This window comes from Zonotrichia albicollis, chromosome 1, assembly GCF_047830755.1.
Source record: "Zonotrichia albicollis isolate bZonAlb1 chromosome 1, bZonAlb1.hap1, whole genome shotgun sequence".
In the NCBI taxonomy this organism is placed as follows: Eukaryota; Metazoa; Chordata; class Aves; order Passeriformes; family Passerellidae; genus Zonotrichia; species Zonotrichia albicollis.
In genome coordinates, this window is record NC_133819.1 from 54,987,110 (window position 1) to 55,007,695 (window position 20,586).

A 20,586-nucleotide genomic window follows, 5' to 3' on the forward strand; every position below is an offset into this window, starting at 1 on the left:
AGCTTTGGTGGAGGGCAGTCCCAGCACAGGGACACCCCTGGGCACTTCTGCACCTTGCATCTAGGTGACTAAGCTGGAGCAGCAAAAGGCAATCCTCGCCTGCTCTGGCACTGTGCACCTCTCTGCACCTCTCAGGTGAGGTATGCAATCACTGCCCACCAGGGTTAATTACCTCCAGGCTGAAACCTTCACTCCACCATACATATCTGGACCTCCTCTTGGTTGCAACCTTTTCTCAGTCACTTTGACTGAGTTTTATAGGGCCACAATCCTTGGATTTTATCAATATTTCCCATATTTACTTGAAAAGCAGACAGGACTACAGCCTTTTTACCAATTTTAATGTTTGACAGTTCGGAGAGGGTTTTCTGCAAAAACACCCCATCTGCTTGCACACAGAAAGTTCATCACTGAAGACCGTTCAAGAAAGCCACTTCCTCCTTCCGTATAAAACAGCTCCCATTTGGAGTCCCTTTCTTCCTCCTCTGAATCTCAATGAGAGCGAAGCGTGACAAGCAAACATGCTGCTGCTCGTAGTGTTTGTGGCCACAGCCTCTTGGTCTTGTAAGTACTTCCTTAATTTCCTACCTTTCCTCACAGGCACCCATGGCTTTGCATCCATAACAGGCATCTTTCCAAATCCCTGAATTCCAGCTAATTACATAATTTATCCTCTTCTCTTTCCTAGATGGATTTTCACAGAAAATTCCCATGCAGAGTCCTATATCCATCACCAAGTTTCAAAAAAGTGCACGGATGACATGTGAAATTCAAACATTAGAGGCAAATTTTGATGACATCGTCATACACTGGTATAAGCAGAAGGAGGATGAAGCTCCAGAGAGGCTTCTGTTTGTTTCAGGAGGCAAAGTTGCCCTTGAAAGTGGCTTTCAAGCAAACAGATACATGACTGAGATAAGTTCTGCCCAGAAGCGGTGTGTTCTTACAATAAAAGATGTAATTCCAGATGATGCTGCTACTTACTACTGTGCCTACTGGGATTCTCACTGTGATAGAAACACAAAGATCATCAAGGCAAAAAAAGGAAACCCGCAACACCTGAACCGCAAGGTTGTAACTGTGCCACCCCACCAGTCTTCTCACTGCATCTGAGTGAGCTGCTGAAAAGCCCAACCTTTTTCTGCTACTCCAAAAGAGTGGGTAATCCCGCACAGATGTCCTTCTCAAAGTCTGGTTTATCATTAGCAGTCCTGTCTTCAACACACACCTACTATTTTAAGGGCAAAGGAAATCTTCACTGCCTTAAAGCTTAGCACCTAAATACTGGACACTTACCTGCTCCTTTTGTGCTCCCTTACACAGCCATGGCATAATTCTGGCAGTCTTTAGGGGAGCAAACAGAGAAGCAGTAATCTTCTAGTCTGGCCACTTTTCTCCATAGGAAAGAGTAGGCAGAAAAGAAATACAGTGTGCTGAAGGAAGTACCTCAGTGGTGGGAATTACATGCTTGCCACTTCCTAGCATGCTTGCCACTTTTGAGAAAAAGCATGCTTGCCACTTTTGAGAAAAAGCTTCACCATGTGATATTCCCTGCTGTACATGTAAGCAACTGTAAGATGTTTGAAAAACTGTAAACCCTGTCTGCTCCAATTCAGTTACCTCAAAATTCCACACAGACCAGTTCAAATTAGAGATTTGCAATGTCTTACCTACCAGAGCTGATGATGTGCTGCTGATAACCATCTTCTTCATCCGTTTCATGTTAAGACAAATAGGATTGTAATGGTTTAGGAATGGTATCCCCCAATTTAGTGTTCCCACTGAATCATTCCAAACCTTGTGCTGCTCCCTCACTCCCACTTCCCCTTCTCCTTACCGCCTGCAGTGCGCTAGAGAGGAGAACTGAAGGCAGAAAAGTAAGAGATCCTGGTTTGACATAAGAACAATTTACTGTAAACAGCAATGCGATAAGAAAAGGAACAGTAACAGCAACAATACTAATAATAGTGTTCAGAAAAGAGGCAAATGTGCAGAAACTCACCACACAGAGCCATGCAAAACATGAACCACTGCCGTGCTACCCCAACCAAGAGAGACCCCATTTTACCCTGCGCCTATCAGTGACACAAGGTGGTGTAGAATACAGGTGCCCCTCCTGCTGCTGCAGAAATTGACCCTGTCTTGGCCAAAGCCAGGACATTATCTGTTCCTGATTCTATACCATCTATATCATACTCAGATCCTACACCTTTCAGCTATGTGTATATATACACATATCCATATAAATACAAAAGTATGAATATAATTTCTGTAGTCAATGGTCATCCCTCCAAGATGTCTGTTGAGTTCATTTAGTCCATGACTGTGGATTCTATCTGTCCTAGGTGTCTTCCAGGGCAGGAGGGCTGGTGTGCTGTTGGGTGGTTGCAAGCTGCATCAGGAGATCATGACTGGTGTACCTGGGGCAGTCCATGCTCGTCGTCCATGGTGGCTATGGCATACAGTGGCAGTGTCATTCAGCAACCAATATTATACAATTCAACATTACAGACTGTTCTTACCAAAAGATAAAATCCCCTTGAGGGACAAATTGCATTTCCCCTCTGCATTATCCACCATGTGCACCCAGGCCCTTCACCAAAAAAAATCTCATGGATGGCTTTCCCTTTGCTTGAGGCAGGACTAATCCAAATTGTCTACCTCTAACATATATTCCTCATATGCGCCATGGGACTTTATCCCCTTCTCTGATATGTGGAGGCTTTGATATTCCCAGAGGCTGATGCATGAGAGACAATACGATACACCCACTCAATAATACTGTGCTCTCTGGCCCAGCTGTCTGTGAGGCCATTTTTAGAATAAGTCTGACTCATTTCTTTCTGGGATGCCGCATTGCCATAAAACTTGCTTTTCAAGGCCCAAGATGGTGGTCTTGTCAGAGGTCTGAGGCACAGGGTAGGTCTCCAGCCATCCAGTGATTGCTTCCCCCATTGTAAGAATGCAGCAATTGCCTTGGTGGGTTTGCAGGAGTGTGATGCAAGCAATTTGCCAGACTTCCCCATATTTATATTTCAACCATGATTCCCCCATACCACAGAGGTTTTACCCTCTTGGCCTGCTTTATTGCAGTGCATGTTTCCCAGTTGTGGACAATCTGTTAGACAATGTCCATGATTAGGTCCACCCCTTGATCAAGAACACATCTGTTTGTTGCATCGCTTCCCTGATGACCTGAGGTGTCGTGGGCCCAGTGAGCCAGAAATAATTCATCATTGCCAGTCAAGATCCATCTCAGACACTAATTTTGGCAGCCCATTCCACCTGTCTGTTGTTGTGGCCAACACTTGGGCACTTGTGCATCTACATGATGTACTTCTCCAACCAGCTTCTGTACCAGTGATGTCTTGCCACAGTTCAGCAGCCCAGATGGGTTTACCTCTGCACTGCCAATTGTTCTTTTTGCATCTCTCCATCCACCCCACAGAGCATTTGCTACCATCCATGAGTAAGGGTTGAGGTTGAGCACAGGCCATTTCTCTCATTCAGTGATATCTAAACCCAGCTAGACAGCTTTCAGCTCTGCAAATAGACCTGGTCCACCATGTGCCTCAATAGCTTCTGTGACTCACCATGTAGGACTCCATATATTAGCTTTCCATTTTCAGTGTATCGCTACAATACAGCAGGAGCCATCAGTAAAGAGAAGGTATCACTTTTCATTTTCCAGTGCTGGTTATATGGTAAGGCTTCTTCCTCCTCTTATATTTAAACTTCCTTTGCTGTGTTGCCCCACACAATAATGTCACCATTGTATTGCAAGTATTCTGTAGCCTCATTCTTTTCCAATACAGTCTGGATCAGTCCATGGCAAATAGTGGGGCTGTTTCCATGCCTGAGGCAGCCCATTCCATGTTTACTGGACATGGTAAAAGCAAACAGTAGCCTTCACTTTGCTGCTAAAGGAATGGAGAAATATAGCAATGTCCATAGTGGCCCCACTTTGCTGCCTTGGACTCCAGTTCATACTAAAGTTCCAGCATGTCCTTCACAGCAGCACGCAGTGGTGGTGTGACTTCAGCCAGGCCCCGACAGTCCACTGTCAGTCTCCACTGGACTTACACACTGGCCATATGGGGCTGTTAAAGGGTGAGTGGTTCTTGCTGACCATTCCCTGGCTCTCCAGTTCATGAATCATCCCATGGATGAGGGTCACAGAGTCCCAGTTAGTGCAGTATTGTTGATGATGCACTGTTGTGGCAGTGATCAGTACCCGTTGTTCTTTGACCTTTATCAAGCCCACAGCAGAAGGGTCCTTTGAGAGACCAGGCAAGGTGTTCAGCTGTCTAATGTCTACTGTCTCCACAGCAGCTATCCCAAAAGACCATCAATGCCCTGTTGGATCCTCAAAATACCCTCTCCCAAGGTAATCTATGCCAAGGACACATGGGGCCTCTGGCCCAATTAGAATGGGGTCTTTTTGCATTTTGTTCCCTGTCAGGCTCACCTCAGCTTCCAGTACTGTCAGCTGTTGGGATGTGCCTATCACCCCAGTAATAAAGACAGATTCTGTCCCTATAGATCTTGATGGCATCAGGGTTCATTGTGTGCCAGTGCCAACTAAAGCCTTACAGTCTTGCGTCAGGCCATTAGATTAATACAGTCAGTAGATCTGATTGTCCCTTTTCTCCACCTGGCTGAAGTCTCCTCTACTTCTGGTCACAGTACTCATTTCTCAGTTCTTGTAAACATGAACTAGAGGTCCCTTCAAGAGGATCAGAAGTAACATCAGCCCTCCTGCTTTGTCTGAGGATTTGCCCACTGTAAAGTGGAGGGGCATTTATCCTTGAAGAATTTCCTGCAGAGGTTGTCCTGGGTACAGAGCTAAAAAAGAGGGATGGAGTTTCTAACACTGTTTAATTCCATACCATTTACATCATGGATGGAGTTTGGTTGCAGCAGAAAAGGCTGAGCAAGCTGCATCAGAAGCTGGAAGCAGTCAGTCTCAACTTGGGTATGGGAAAGAATAAACTGTTCCCTTAAACACACAGCTGTGAGAAACCCAAAAGGGGTAAATGCTGCTACTGCTGCTGTTAATTCTGCAGCTGCCAAAAACCCCAATGCAAGCTGCAGTGCCCACCAGGACCACTACTGGGATAACCACTGCCCTGGGGAAAGGGACCCCTGCACTGGGACCACTGCTGCAACTGATGGAGCCAGCGTTTTTCAGCAGCATAGCTCCCATTCAGACTCCCTGGCTAGTTTCCCAGGTGCTGTACGGCCCAGTGCATGGAAGGAGGGGCCGGGTCTCACTTTCTTCTTTGTCTCAGGTTGTGCAGGGTCTTGGTTGGTGAATAACCTTCTGTATGTAAACCACCTTTGTTTTGTGTACTTCATTAAAGTTACTGTTCATTTTTCTTATTTTATTAATGTTTTTTTCTCAAGTAAATGGTTCTTAACTTAGAATCTCTGCTTTTAATCTCTCACTAAGATGGGGTTTGTGGGGAAAGAGAAGCTTAAATGGGGTTTACTTTTCCACCTGTGTTTTTAAACCAGCACACTCATGTACTTGTGCTGCTAGAGCAGAGGTGCTTCCTCATGTCCTCTCTGTAGTCATACAAGTAAAACCACCTCTAGGTTACTTTGTGGTATGTAACTCTCTCCTGAGCAGGGAGCTGCATGCTCCCAGTAGAAGAGCCTGTGGTCCATACTGGCAGAACATCAGACATTTCCTCTCTAACATGCTTGAATCTTTTGAGTCTGTCCAGAGCCTTGGGCAATGTTTCCACAGCCAAGGCTTAGGTTGGAAGGGAGGAAAAAAGAAGAACATATTGTTAGACTCAGGTAATCACCTGAAGCAGTGTTTCTTCTTCTTTCATTGACATCAATGAAAAGGATTTCAGAGGGTTGGTGTAAGATGATGGCAAGCTCCATACAAACTTCTGCGACATACATTGTGTACACTGGACAAGAGACTGCTTGTTATTTGAATCCCTGAAGATTACCTTCAGCACAGCTTATTCGCTCAGGTACTGGATACCTTTTTCCATGGTATTCCACCTGCTTGGGTAACCTGTTGGATCATCTTTGAGAGAATGAAAGAATCCTTTCCCTTCCACTTGACAGGAGTTGCCTTCAGAGGCTGAAAGTTTCTGTCCTCTTCCAAATCCCCTTGCCAATGCTCAGATCCCAGAATAAGGATCTCAGCTGCTTGGCTTCACTACCATCTCCTTTTATGTTGTGGGCCACAATTTCCCAGCATCAGAGCAGGAAGGTCACCAAGGGCTCTCCTGACTGGCAGCTGAAATCTTTTCACATATCTCACAGCTCACCTGGGGCAGGGATTAGTGTCTATCTCTGGCCCTGCCTCTTCCTCCTGTTGTGAGCTCCTGTAGTGATTTTGCCTGAGAGGCATCTACAGATGTGATGTAAAAGCTTTCGTGTAACTGACAGTCTACTGAACTACTGGGAAGCTGTACACACCTCTGTGAAAAACACATGTTAAATATGGAAAATTTTGTAAAAACTTTCTTTCTCTTCTGGTCAGTAAAGAGGTAACAGGCCCCAGCCCCTGTCCTAACTAGGCCAGGCCGGGCAGGGCCACCTCCTTTCTCCCTGCTGGGCGCTCACTGCTGATCAGGGGAGGGAGTGTCGGAGGTCAGGCTGTGGTTGCAATTTCTAACATCTTGGTACTGTCCTGGGGCTGAGCTGAGTCTGTTAACTCTCAGGAACAGCCGGGGCCAAGACGGCTCAGATTAGATGCTACTAATACAACTATTGGGCAGGGGGAAAGAGAAGCCATACACCCCTCCCTCCTGTTTTGGTGTGTTGCTGCTGAGTTTTAGACTGACTGATTAAATTTTAGCTGCCCTTCTAGTCGTAGTTTAGGTAACTGTATACAAACTTCAAGTGAGATGTTAACTCTTTCAGTTCTTTAATCCTCTTTTGAGTAAAAAAAAGAGCAAGATGCAAGTATGTAAAAGAGCAACATAAAAACACTAAAGTTAGTGAAGAGGAAGTCAAGTCCCAGATGGGAGGGATGAGAAGATGCCTCAATCGTGGGGCTGAAATCCTCTTATAAAGCTATAGAGAAAGACTCCTTTTCCCTATATCACATAAAGGTGTAGAGAGATGTTCAAATTGTAGATATTGAGCAAAAGCTTCCATACTAAAGTAAGCAGATGTTAAAGTAGCTGTGATCCTGAGAAGTTTGAACAGAGAAGAGTAGTCCTGTGCCCTCAAGAAGAAAAGAAGATCTCTGCTACTAAAGATAAAGATGATTTTAGAGATAGATAATGAGAACTTTTACCTTTAAACAGTTGATCTTTAAAACAATACCCCATAAGTTAACATAGCCATAAACACAACTGTGAAAAAAGCTAGTAATCATTTTACATAAGAACTCACAGGGGGCAATGGGGGTGAGTTTTTGCTCACCATAAGGGGATTTCTCCCGCATCCTTAGAGCAAAACCTTCATCTCACTCAAGCCCAAAGCTGTAGATGTCAGGGGTGGGTGAACTTCCAAAACATTGGAGCAGAGAAATCCTTCAAAACTGGCCCATTATCTCCTACCTTTCATGGCACTCATGACTATCCACTCTCAAGTTAGATCTCTGAATAACCTCCTATGTATCTCTGTCCTGACTCTAAACATAGTGCGGGCCGCACTGAGAGGATCTGGCAACAAGAATATGCTGTCTTTAACACCCAAGCGAAATTCAAAATTCTCAAAAGCTGTTGTAACAGGCCTGAAGCAGAAAAGGGGGGTGAAAATCTTGGGAAAATCATCCTCTCTTCCTCCTTCCACAAACTGGCTATGATTATTAATAGACCCCCAAAGGCTGTGCCTAAGGTAAGGGTAGGAGAGCAACACTGAATACACATCCCAAATGTTCCTCATTGACTTTGATGTTGTCATGTCATTAGCTAATATCCCCCAATACATGAACAAAGAAACCCTAATCCTTTTCCCTGCTCTGAAAAAGAGCACACAAAGGAATATATACAGGGTTAGGTACCACAACCATGTGAACAAATCGAGCAAATTTGTTTTTAACCATCTCTTGACAGACCTGTCGTTATCTCACATTTCAAACTCCATTTGAACACCAAGTAAGGCTGTCATGGCTTAGGAATGGTACTCCCCAGTGTAGTGCTCCCATGCTCTTCAATCCATGTTATACTTGCTAGTTCCCCCCTATTCTCTTGTGGAGAGCTTGAGATTAGAATTGAAGGCACAGAAGGCAAAAATCATGGGTTGAGATAAGAGCTATTTACAGTAAACAGCAATGAGATAAAAACCAAACAATAACAGCAACAATGTTAATGATGAAGAGTGTAACACACAAAACAATTCCCATGTGATTGCATGAAACTGGCATTAGCTGACAGGTCCCTCCAGCCCAGAACCAGTACTACCCAACTGCTCACTCTGCCACATGTCCTTGACCAGAAGGACATACTGTCAGAGTCGAGTAATCACCTTATCCCCCAGAAGAGACTTCATTCCCCTACATCCAGCAATAAGGTGAGATGATGTAGAGTAACTTGTGTGTCCTAGCCATGCACTCTCCCATCTACTGCAAAAATTAACACTGTCTGGCCAGAACTGAGGTGGTTTCCTTCACTGCATGTCTAAGGGTGAAGCAGGAAAAACACCAGTAAGTGTCATTCTGTCTATGTCACTCCTGCCCTTGATTTGTGGTTGTGATTAGGATGTTTCTGTTCAGAAGATTTCAAAGTAGACCACTGGGGTTTTTGCACCTACTTCAGCTGAAAGACCTTCACCCTCTAGTTCCTCTCTCTCGTCACAAATAGTAATTTCTGAACATAATTTTGCAGTCAGTATGCTACAAGAGATCCCAGGAGTAAACTCTAACTCAGTTTACTTTAAATGCCAAACTAAGCGTGCAGGCTGTTTGATTGACAGTAGTAGTGACTACTCTGATGTTATCTTGGGCTGTTTTATAAAAAAACCCACTCAAGGAAAAGCCTTCTTTTCCCACCAGTTGTTATATAAAAAGCTGCCAGTGAGTTGCTGCAGCAAAGCCTGGAGTGATTCCAAGAGATGGGCAGACAATAACCACTTACTTGGGACCTCATGCAGCACACAGACACTTTCACAGTGCTTTTGGTGCTGGCTTTCCCTCCTTTCTCTTTCTATGTTCTGACAATGAAAATTGACTCCGTGCTAGTAGTACTTGATGTCATGTAACTGCAGGTGGACACCTTTGGTAAAGAGCAGGATTTTCATCTGAAGGTACATGCTTATTTTAATGCAGAACTTTGTGTTCTTTTTTACTGTCTAAAATCGAAGAGAATTCACAATCTAGTTCTAAGACATTAGGTGGAGGGTTATCTAACAGGAAAGAGATTTTTTCTGAAGGATATTAGCTATCGGCTGAATATCCAGATGCACATCTGAAATTCCTGATGACCTCCCAGCAGCCAAGGACCTGGTCTTCATGCAGACTCCTGTGGATGATTGGGAAAAGTTGGGATTTTCTTCATCAATGGTACATCAAGAGAGCATGCTGGCTTATTGTAAAGTCAAAACATAGTGTGGAGCACCTGGATCAAATACTTCAGCACAGGAACAAAGCTAGTTGTCTCTGGTAAGTACCATTATCGTTGAAAGATTTTCAGATAATCATTCATGTTCTCGGATAATCAAGAATGAAAGACTGTGAGGAAAATTATTTTGTCCCTGTTAAATCATATTTTGTTTGTGAACAGCACATGGTGCCCCAGTTGGGTAGGTAGATTTATATATTGGGACGGTTTCATCCTGTTCTAGGAAACAATAGTGAACTGCTTGAAAGTTAACTCCCAGAATTGCATGTGAGAAATGAAAAAGTTTCTTATTGACAAAAGTGGTCTAAATTAATTGGGAAGAAAAATTCCCTGAGTGCAATAAATTTCTAATTCCTGACTGTACTGAAAGCAACTGGTTTACTTTTGTATTTGTATTATTTTCACTTGTGGTGAAGCTATGCAATCAAAAGGATGAATGCTGTTTTCAGTATAAAGCATATAGCAATGCCAAGAGTATGTTACTCAGAAACTACATTACATTATCAAGGTGGCTATAATTAATTCAAATTGCAAACTGCTGGGGAGAATTGCAGAGAAATTTAAAATGTTTTCTATCCATGCCTCTGACCAAAAATTTTCAGAACTTTTTACTCACTACAAAAATTAAAGTATTTCTAGAAATGACACTCTAAGCAAAGTTGAAAATTCAGCTAAAGCACTCAGTCAGATTTATCACCAGCCTCTAAACCAGAGAGACTTTTTCTGTAGCCTATGCAAGAAAAGTGCAGTGCAGGAGATATTGATAAGCATTATCAGACTGTGGGATCCTGACATCAAAATATTTGGAAGTGGAACTGAACTTAGAGTTTCAAGTAAGTACAAAATGTAAAACTTGACTACTTCCAAAATGCTTTTTAATACAACTAGATATTGGCTGGCGTGAAGTGCTCTGCTATTTTAATTCTCTCTGATTCTAACTGTTCTGAATACTCTGCAGGATTTCCCCTTAAACAGCATTTCCATTTGCATTTGCAGAACACAATGTAATTGTTCTGTATTTATGCATGAAATGGGGGAAACACAACAGCTATTGCAGCAGAGACCTATAACTTATCCCATTATGATTTTCTGTGTAAAAATGAATTTAAATATGGCAAAGACAGCATTTGGAGAACAGAGAAATGTTTTTTTATCTCTAGATATGCACATTTGACCTTCGTGATATTCCCAATTCATTCTGAAAATAGTATGTCCAACCTCTGTGTTACATACTCTTGAAAAGCTAAACATTTTTCTTTTGGACTGTATCTGACTATGAATGAAAATGAGAGTTATCTCAGACATGCCCAGAACAGTAAGTTGAACCTTTTAAAACAGGCAGAGTTGAGAGGCTGTTCTCTCTTCCTAGCTTTTGCAGAAACTGCTTATTATCAGTTATTACTACTATTCAAAATATTTTGCTTCAAGTACACCCTAGGTGTTGTGATACTTGCCCATAATTTGGCTCAGCTAAGCATCTGAGATGAAAATAGTTTGTCTAATTTTGACCAGCTGAAATGGTGTATCTTGTTATTGGGAATTTTGATTCCAATCAATGCAGTTTTGCTTCATGTTACTGGTAACAAAAATATTGGTCAATAGTCTTGTGCTCCTCAAATCTCTATATAATGTTCACCAGCTCTGGGTTTGATCTTATAGGGGTGTATAAGGAGAAAATTACTTTATTTTTCCATTTTTTAAACTTTCGTTTATTTTGGGCGACTGCTCCTTTTTCACTTCCCTAGCATCTAAAAATTGATTATACAGCAAATCTGATTTTCTTTAAAGAGTACTGTATACCCTGTGTATGCAAACACAACTGAGCTGCACTGATATTGTAAAGGCTTTATTCACTGTGACTGGCTATTACAACAAGATGTTCGGCTCAGGTACAAAACTCATTGTCTCAGGTAAGTTGTACATTTATTGTTCATGAAATAAGCTATAGGAGCTTGGAGTGGTCATGTAGATGAGTATTATACTATCTCAGAGGTCACTCAGTCCACTTAGAACCTCAGCCAGCACCATTCCTTGTGCAGGATTTTCCTTCCCAGCTCACCGTTCCTACACTCATCCTTGTATTTGTAATGCAGTGGTTTAGGATCACAAACATGCCTAAAAAGAACCTATTTCAAGCCACTTTTGATCATAGTCCTCCTAGAAATCTGGTGGAAAATGGTCTGTAATAATTTTCAGAGACCTCATTCTTTTCTCCAGCTGTACTGAAGGAATTAGCAGTGAATCAAGCAGCTGAGAATTAAGCATGAAAAAAGAAAACCTCTTTCTAATACAGATACAAAGAACTGTATGCAGTGGACATTGCAAAAAATCCTTTTGGAATAGGCTAGAAAAAGATAAATAACTTGTTCATAAGTGTTTTATCACATATGCGACCTTCACCATTAGAAATAAATTAGTACCTCCAAATGTTCTTCTCATTGCTTGATAACTGCTTAACAAATTAATTAATTATTCAGCATTTATTATGGTGAATTACTGCTTAATAATTGCTTAATGAAGAAGTGATCCTTTATTGTCTTTCTTGCAGAGACATTTATATTAATGGAAAGTAGCAGACAAAAATTTTTTTTCCCATTTCCCACATGTGCTTTAAATGCCATAATCCTGAAGTGAACAACTAAACAAATACAAGGCAGAGGAAGTACTGCTACCAAGAGTTTTAAGCATGGTTAATACATAAACCTATATTAACATATCAAGCAAAGATTGGCTTAATGATTTACTCCAGAAGGGCGAAGTAAATCATACCTATAATTCACTGGAAATATCTGTGGCATGATAAACGCGTTGCCATGCTTTTCCTATATAGAGTTTAAAATAAATTATTTTCAATCATCACTATAATTCTGTAAGATTTTGTCTTTGTAAGCCCAAGGCTTTTGAATCATTAATTGAGTAAAAGGGTTGCAGTTATTTCCTATTTAAGAACTTAAAATAATTAAGAAATTGAGGAAACCAGGATTTAAGATGAGGGTCTTCATGAATAGCAGCATTAGCTGAGATTGAATCCAGATATTTTACATTCACAAAGCCAAATCAAGAGAATCTTGTTGTTCATATTATAATTGTTAAATCGGATACTTTACTGGCCAAAATCATAGAATGGGTTGGGTTGAAAAAGATAATTTAGTTTAAACCCCAGTGCTGTGGCCAGGGACACTTTCCACTAGATGAGGTTGCTCAGAGCTCCATCCAGCCTGGTCTTAAATACTTCCAGGGATGGAGTATCCACAGCTTTTCTGGACGCTCTGTTACAGTGCCTCACCACCTTCACAGTAAAGAATTTCTTCCTAAGATCTCATCTAACACTACTCTCTTTCAGTGTGAAGCCATTCCCCCTCGTCCTGTCACTACATGATCTTGTAAAAAAGTCTGTCTCCATCTTTCTTGTAGGCTCCCTTCAGGTACTGGAAGGGAGCAATTAGGTGACAGGCAATTAGGCAATTAGGTGAGTGCACATGGCTGGCTCATATCCAGCCTCTCATCCCCCGGCTCCCCCAGGTCCTTCTCAGCGGGGCTGCTTTCAATCTCTTCATCCCTCAGCCTGTGTTGATACCAGGGCTTGCCCCCACCCATGTGGAGCACCTTGCACTTGGTCTTGTTAAACATGATGAAATTTCCATGGACGCACTTCTTGAGCTTGTCCAGGTCCCTTTGTATGTCATCCCATCCTTCAGACGGCCCTTTCTGTAAAGGAATGTACCAGTGTGGGAGGGAATTTGGTATTCGGTTCTGGCGCAAAACTCATTGTCTCCAGTAAGTTTTTTCACAGTCTTATGTTTTTAAAAGTTTTGCAATAGGAAAGCTCTGGAAAGAAGGCTGACAGCTCTGTAAGGTATCTGGAAAGGCTCGCCATAGGTCAGGACTATACTGTACTGTTACCAGTTATAATCCCTGAAGTGGCTGTCAAGTAGGACAAGAATTCTGTTTATGCGCTGAGTGTGCTGAGTGCCCTCAGTCCCACTGGCTTGGAGTGAAAGAGAGGAACTTTGAGTGTCAGTATGAAATTACTCCATTTTGTAGGATCATCCGGTTAGTGAGAATTAAAATTTCACTTTATTTATTTATGATTTTATTCATAAATCTCATTTATAGATACTTATAAAGAAACTGTAGAGGAGTTTCTTTAAGAAAACTTTTGACAGCTAATCTATATAAACACATATTTTGAACTTAATTTTTAATAGCTCATTGGTTATGAACCTAACTCCAGTATATAGTTTGAATAGTGTTTTACAGCCTTGCTGCATTGTTACACGAGAGAAAAGACAAATTTCTGGTCATACCTCTATTTTATGTGTAAAAGTAACATCTATAGATCTCTTAAAACCTGCCTTAGAAAACTGTTTAACAAGGTAAACCATAACATTTTTCAATGTTTACCTGAATCAAAACTGACAGAGGAGTGCAAATTCAATACTTTAAAGTTCTTCAGAAAGAATCAGATAATTTGCCTAGAAGATCCAGTGTCAGCTATCTTGCTGACTTCAAAGACTTTGCAGATCAGCCTGAAAATACATCAAAACCTACAGCCAATTCTACAAGTTTTCATCTTTTTTTTTTTCAGAAACATGCACACAAAGATTTTTTTCTCACATAAAAAAGATACAGATAGGGAGATTAGATAGATAGATAGATAGATAGATAGATAGATAGATAGATAGATAGATAGATAGATGTAGACAGATAGATAGATGCAAAATTAATTCTTTCAGTTCTCCACTGCAATCCATTTACCCATATACATACAAGCAACACTTCAATGAATGCACACAGCTGCAATTATTCAAGCAATGCGTTTCCTCAGTCTTGTGGCATGATGTAGGTGTTTCATGTAAGCTGCATACCTAGGGTGTTTTTACAGTAAATGGAATGACATTGGCAATTGCAGAGGTGGAAATTATTCTGGCATAACAGAAGTCTCTAAAATGAGCAGGATGAACTAGCAGTTGGAAGAATCTCTCTTGCCTCTCCATTTAAACTTGATATCCTAAGAGAATAATGTCAAACTAAGCTATTATATGTACTGAAATTAGCTAGAACAAGTTACTAAACTTTGAAAATCTAAAAGAAACCTCTAAAATATTCATGAAGCTTTGCAGAGTGCAATATCACTCAGACAAGAGCTATTTCATGATCTTGTGAACATATATATGACTCTGGAACAAATAGATAACTTTAGAAATTAATTTTTCATCCTTGGGAGGACTGATGCATAAAGAAGATAAAATTAACTCCTAAATTAATGTTAGAGAACCATAAAGTTGTCAGCAACTTTGTTTCTGGTACAACATAACTCAGTCCACATTGGCATCTCTAAAATGAAGGACATTCTTAGTATACAGAAGGTAGACACTCTTTTGAAGGTAGGTAGGTGGGTAGGTAGGTAGGTAGGTAGGTAGGTAGGTAGGTAGGTAATCTTTCTCTTTAAACACCAAGTTTGAAATACTTCAAGGACCAGTAAGTTGTTTCAGGGAGAATGCAATAGAGAAGATTTTTCTAGAACAGCCAGATCATTTAAAGAAAAGTCAAAGCTTTTTAGCAAAAATGCATTTTATAGTAATGTATTTTCTCCTAATGCGTTAAATTTGCATCAATCGGTCAGACCAAAACTTAAACCCCATGCATCTACTTGCTCAAATTCAGTGGCAGAGACTTACACAGAAATTCAAGAGAAAAAGTGGGATAAGGGGACACCTGAAATGTCTCTGCCACCTTAAAAAATAATCTTAAGCAGTACTTTCTACGTAACAAAAGTCAGTTTTGCAAACTGTATTCAGCCTTCACTTGTAGTTAAGCATAGGCAGAAATTATTGCCTGTGATCACTGCCTATGCACTCACTGCAGAAGTTAACATTTACCTAAATCAGACCCTTAAATTTACTATACAATTAAATAATATCAAAATGTCATTTCAGTGTGAACAAAATCTGGATGATTTTGTCTCCTCCTAATCCAGAGAGCATCCAGGCTTAATCCAGAATGACAAATGAAATGGAGATTAGGTGAAATAAGCTTGTGGAAACAGCTCACTTTTAATTTTAAATATATTAATGTATATTCATACTGAGCATTTTTCCCAAAGCGCAACATCTACGCAGATAAGTCTGCCTAGATATACTGTTTAGATGTGACAATCTTATTCTGCTATAGCATGTACTTCTGCTTTAGTTTAGTATTGGTTTTAAATTTTCAGATGTTTTAATTCAATCATTTAAACATATCTAGTATGGCAGAGTAGCATTGCCAGCCTTTGGTGTTTAGGGCATTTTGTGATTCCATTCTCCTGTCTTGATATTTTCCAGGTGTATTTTCTTCACCTGGAAAATACATGGCATGCCTTAAAAACAGAGCAATCATTGTTATCTTCCCTTCCCTCACAACCTAAAAAATATTACGAAATTAATAGTGGCTTTTAAAAAATTAATAAATATAGCAGGTGTTCATTATGTAGCAGTGGGGACTTATACTGGGGTCATAAGACTGCTGAGATTTTAAAGGTAGGGGGTCTATGTTCAATATTCTGTGGACAAAATTTTAATGTACTTGTTTTGCATAAATATTGTAAAGCAATAATAAATTCCTCTTATTGAATAAATGAAGCTTGTTCAGTAAATATTACTATTATTTAATAGTTGTCAGAGACTTGAACAGTCAGATACACTCTGACAGCAGAACTGCTTGGAAGGTTGTGGGATAAAGGCATTTCAGTAGCCACCTGAAGATTTCTAACTCAGTTTTAAGTGACATTAACAGCTATTGACATATTCAACAGTATTTCAGTTTCTTAATGTTCCTCAAAGAGCATTTACATTTTTACAAGCATATTAATATTTGTTAATAAGGCATTTCTTTTGTTGCTCTTCAGAATTTGTATTTTTGTCTGTGTATTTATTTGCTGTACACTACTAATCTTCCAACTCTCTGTTTTGTTAATTTTCTTCATCAATAACCATCCAGATAAAAGAAGTTCTCCCCCAAAGAACTCTGAAATCCTGCAGACAAAACATAAAAATCAGATCATGTACGTTTGCTTTATTGAGAAATTCTACCCAGAAGTTATAAGGGTGACATGGACTGAAGACGAAAAGGAGGTAACAGACAACGTAGTAAAAGGTGACGCTTGGCAGGCCACAAAAGAGGAGGAATACTCAATTGCCAGTTGGTTAACCGTGCCAGCAGAGAGTGAAAACAAGAAATACTACTGCAAATATGAGCATGAAGAGAAAAGTACTTCACTGCCAACACAAGGTATATTCCACATGTTAAAAATGTAATTTGGTGTACTATTATAAACATAATTTTTCTTTTCTATAAAATTAGAGTAATAATGCTTTCTATTATTGATGAAGACATCTGTGCTCCTAGGCACAATAGCTAAAGTACCCAACTTGAGAAACTACCAGAAGTTTTCCCAGGAAAAGTAAGTGAGCCTCTGTTATGGTCCCCAAGTAAGCATCCCATTGTAACAGAAAAATAATAGTTATTTTAAAGTAGTGAACCTCATCAGATGTAAACTAGCACAGGTCCAACAGATCTGCACTGAAACATGTCTGTTACTTTCCATATTACAGAAGTTTCTGGAAACAGTATTACCTCTCATAGCTTACAGGTCTAAGTCCCTCTGACACCCCCTGACATTAGTCACAGCTATAAAAAACTAAGAAGTTAAAATGAGGTTACTGATAGCAAGTTTAAAAATATTACTTACCCACAATCCAGAAATAGTAAGCTAATAGCCATGTATAAAAATAAGATTTTGTTTTTAATTGTGGAAAGATTGATTATGCAAAGCCAAATCTGAAAGATGATGCAACTTTAAAGAAAAGTTAACTTCTACTCAATGAAAATTGTTTAAATCATCTATTAAAAAAGTGGTCTAATTTGGTTTAGATTAATATTCTCTCCATACCCATCTCTGCTTAACTTGCTAAAAATTAACCTAACTCCAATGAGTGAGACCATGGCCATAAACAACAATTATGTTTCAACCTTCAAAATATATTCTGACAAAAATATATTTTAAGCTTATTTAGATTGAGGATGTATTTAGAGAAGCAATATAAATGTCTTTAATGTTTGTATCAATGCATACAAACAACATAACCAAGAACAAACTCCAATTTGCTACTTCAAGAACAAAAAGGATGCATTTTAGAGGAAAAAAAACCAGCACCAAGATTCCCAGTAGGGGAATTCCCAGTAGTTCTTTTCTGTTGAACAACCACTAAAATATTAACATATTAACTGAAGTCTCTTCCAATGTAAATGATTCTTTGTTTCTGAGAACAGCAGGTTGTGAAGGCAAATGGACTTCAGCTTCTTCACTGACAAGGTCAGGTGGTCAAACTGACTCCTGTTCCAAACAAAAGAGACTTTTCCAAGGAACAGCCTAATGGGCATACTCCTGAAAGGGCAAAGACACTTCTCCCACTTATGGCAACAAATACCCAGCCACTTTTTCGAACGTTTCTCCTCTTCAAATTCTCTCTGCAAATGAATATCTTGTGAATATCTGCTTTGCCGACCCATCTTAAGGCTCCGGGTTTTTATTTAATACTAACTTCCCATTTTCCCAGCCTTGTTCCTGTGCAGCCGCTTTTTTCCCCTATTTCTCAATTAATGTTTCTTAAAATTAAAGAAAAGCCTAACTGAGGCATTTAAACTCTCTTTCCAGAAGTTTCTGTGAAGACTGCTTCTCAGGAAGAGGACTGCAGAACAGTTTTTAGTAGAGGTAATTTAATGTGTTAAAAGGTGGGAAAGTGATTCATGTCATGCAAGAGTTAGATATTGCTAAATATTATCTGAACATCACAAAATTTATCTTTCTTAGTAGTATGCAGGAAATCTTTCAAGTATGGGATTGGCAATTCAAAAACATTTCAGCACTACTCTTAACTAACTTCTTATTCGGGACTCTCCTACCTTTATCAGATCACTTTATTTAGATGCTACAGATGCTTTTTGGGCTCCTAGATTATTAGCCTGCATTAAGCACCACCAAGTTTTTAAAAACTTGGAGTAGTTAAACACTTCAGCTGATGCTACATCAGCCTAGCAATTGTCCAGAACTTTGGACAGGTTTTTTTTTTTTTTTGCTTGAATGGTGTTTAGGAAGAATCATCAGCAGTTATCTTCAATAAATACAACACAAAAGGATTTAAACATTGTACTAACTGCTGGAAGCACTACAGTTATGCTTTTGCCTTTACAAGGAAGTACAACCCAGTGACACTGAGAGTCAGTTTAGTGCTAAGAAGCCCACTAGGTCTAGAACTCATTAGCAGTGCAAACTCATTTAAAGAACAGAACAGATTTTGTGTGTGTTTATGCTGTGCACTGGTGTCAATGTAATTGCAGCTGTAAACTGACTGCATTGTTCCATTTCTATCCATCTTTAGAATGCTATACAATGTTGACATTAAACAAGACTTTCCTGTCTATTTGTTACAGATCAGTTAATGCACAGGACAGCATATTTAGTATACATCATCCTTCTTCTGAAGAGCTCCATGTACAATATTATCATACTCTTCTTCATCTACAGAATGTGGGCTTACACCAAGCACCGAGGAAAGAAAGCATAAATGCTGTTTTAAGAAAGGCTACAAACTGATCTTCAGTTTACTTTGCAGTACGTTTATCCATGTAGAATCCCCTGCTCTCAGTGTTAGATGTAATGGCAAAAAAAAAAAAAAAATCCAAAATAATTTTCTGTTATTAGTGCATAAAGGCTCATTTTGCTTTACTGCTAATGTTTCTATATCAGTCTTGTTTTCTTAATTTTTTCTGAATATTGAATAAAGATAGGCAATAGGAATAATGCATTTTAATCCAAGTCCGTATTGCAAAATGAAGAAGGTAGCCATGTCAGAAGTAGCTGTGCACCCAGAAGCTTGGGGGTATAACAGCACTTTTGACATATAAAGCACAGATGTGTTTTGTCACTGCATTTAAGGCTTAATTAGGAGCATTCCTGTGCAGTAAATTCACAGGTTTGGTTAATTTTTACTTTCATTGACTTGTTGCAACTCTCATGTATCCAACAAATGAGGAATCAATTATTCTGAAGCGGTATGCTGTAATAGGCAATTAAACTAAACTTTAAAAAGTAAACAAAGAATTTTGAATGAAGAAGTCATATGAGAATAAAAGCAATTCTAACGTGCACATGTGCAGAAATTGAAGAAATCCACCAGTGACACAGTCTGAAAATCTGCCCATTGTAATTTAAAAAAAAGAAAACTATCACAATGATCAGGATCATCACCTTGTTTAAAGACACTTTTAAAACTGAACAAAACTACAAATATGAATCTCTGATTTTCACAAAGGAAGAAAAATTCTCAGAGACTTTGAACTCTTAATCTCGCAGTTCCACATCAATTCCTTTCAAATTTATATGGAAAAATAGGAAGTAGACATATTGGGATAAGTCACTTGCTTGGTTTTGGGCAAAACACTGCCCTAGGTTTTGGAGATCTGCCCCTGCAGCATTTACATTCACTGTGTCTGTAATGATGATGGCAATAAAAGCTTTCCTCCAGCTGTCTTTATGAGGCCTGTGTTTGTTCTCCAGCATTTCCACAGCCTGTAAAAAGATGTCTAGAAAACCTGATTAATTTCTCTGTTCATATAAATTTATCAGGAAATCAAAAGTCCTTAAAACATCACTTTTCTGTATGTCAATGTGTTAATAGGAACACTTTGACAAGGAACAATAAATACTAGTTTGTGACATCCTTTCTGTTATAAAACAGAAAGATAATCTTTGTAACACAGCTAAGCCATGCCAAGGGAAAATGTTACAACAGGACTACCTCCTAGGGCTCATGCCATCATAAGGGAAAGAAAACGTAGGAGACTGAGTTCTAACAACCACAGCTATTTTACTAATGGCAAAGCAACTAATTACTGCCCTCAGCGTCATATTGCTCTTCAATGTGAAGAAAGTTGTGATTTGCAGTCTTCAGTTAAAGTCCGAGAAATACCTGGGATCCCATGCTATTATTTATTAAGTTTTGGTTCT

At 39.6% G+C, this 20,586-nt stretch overlaps 1 protein-coding gene across 1 annotated transcript; it reads left to right on the top strand.

Moving 5' to 3' along the window:
• The first annotated feature begins 468 nt into the window (after positions 1 to 468).
• On the top strand, positions 469 to 20,105 carry TARP (TCR gamma alternate reading frame protein). The gene is made up of 7 exons (XM_074541669.1): positions 469 to 564; positions 689 to 1,009; positions 8,696 to 8,703; positions 11,413 to 11,446; positions 16,518 to 16,808; positions 18,235 to 18,291; positions 19,011 to 20,105. Exons 1-7 carry the CDS (start codon positions 522 to 524, stop codon positions 19,142 to 19,144), a joined length of 888 nt encoding a protein of 295 aa, XP_074397770.1. The 5' UTR covers positions 469 to 521; the 3' UTR covers positions 19,145 to 20,105.
• Positions 20,106 to 20,586: the final 481 nt, after the last annotated feature.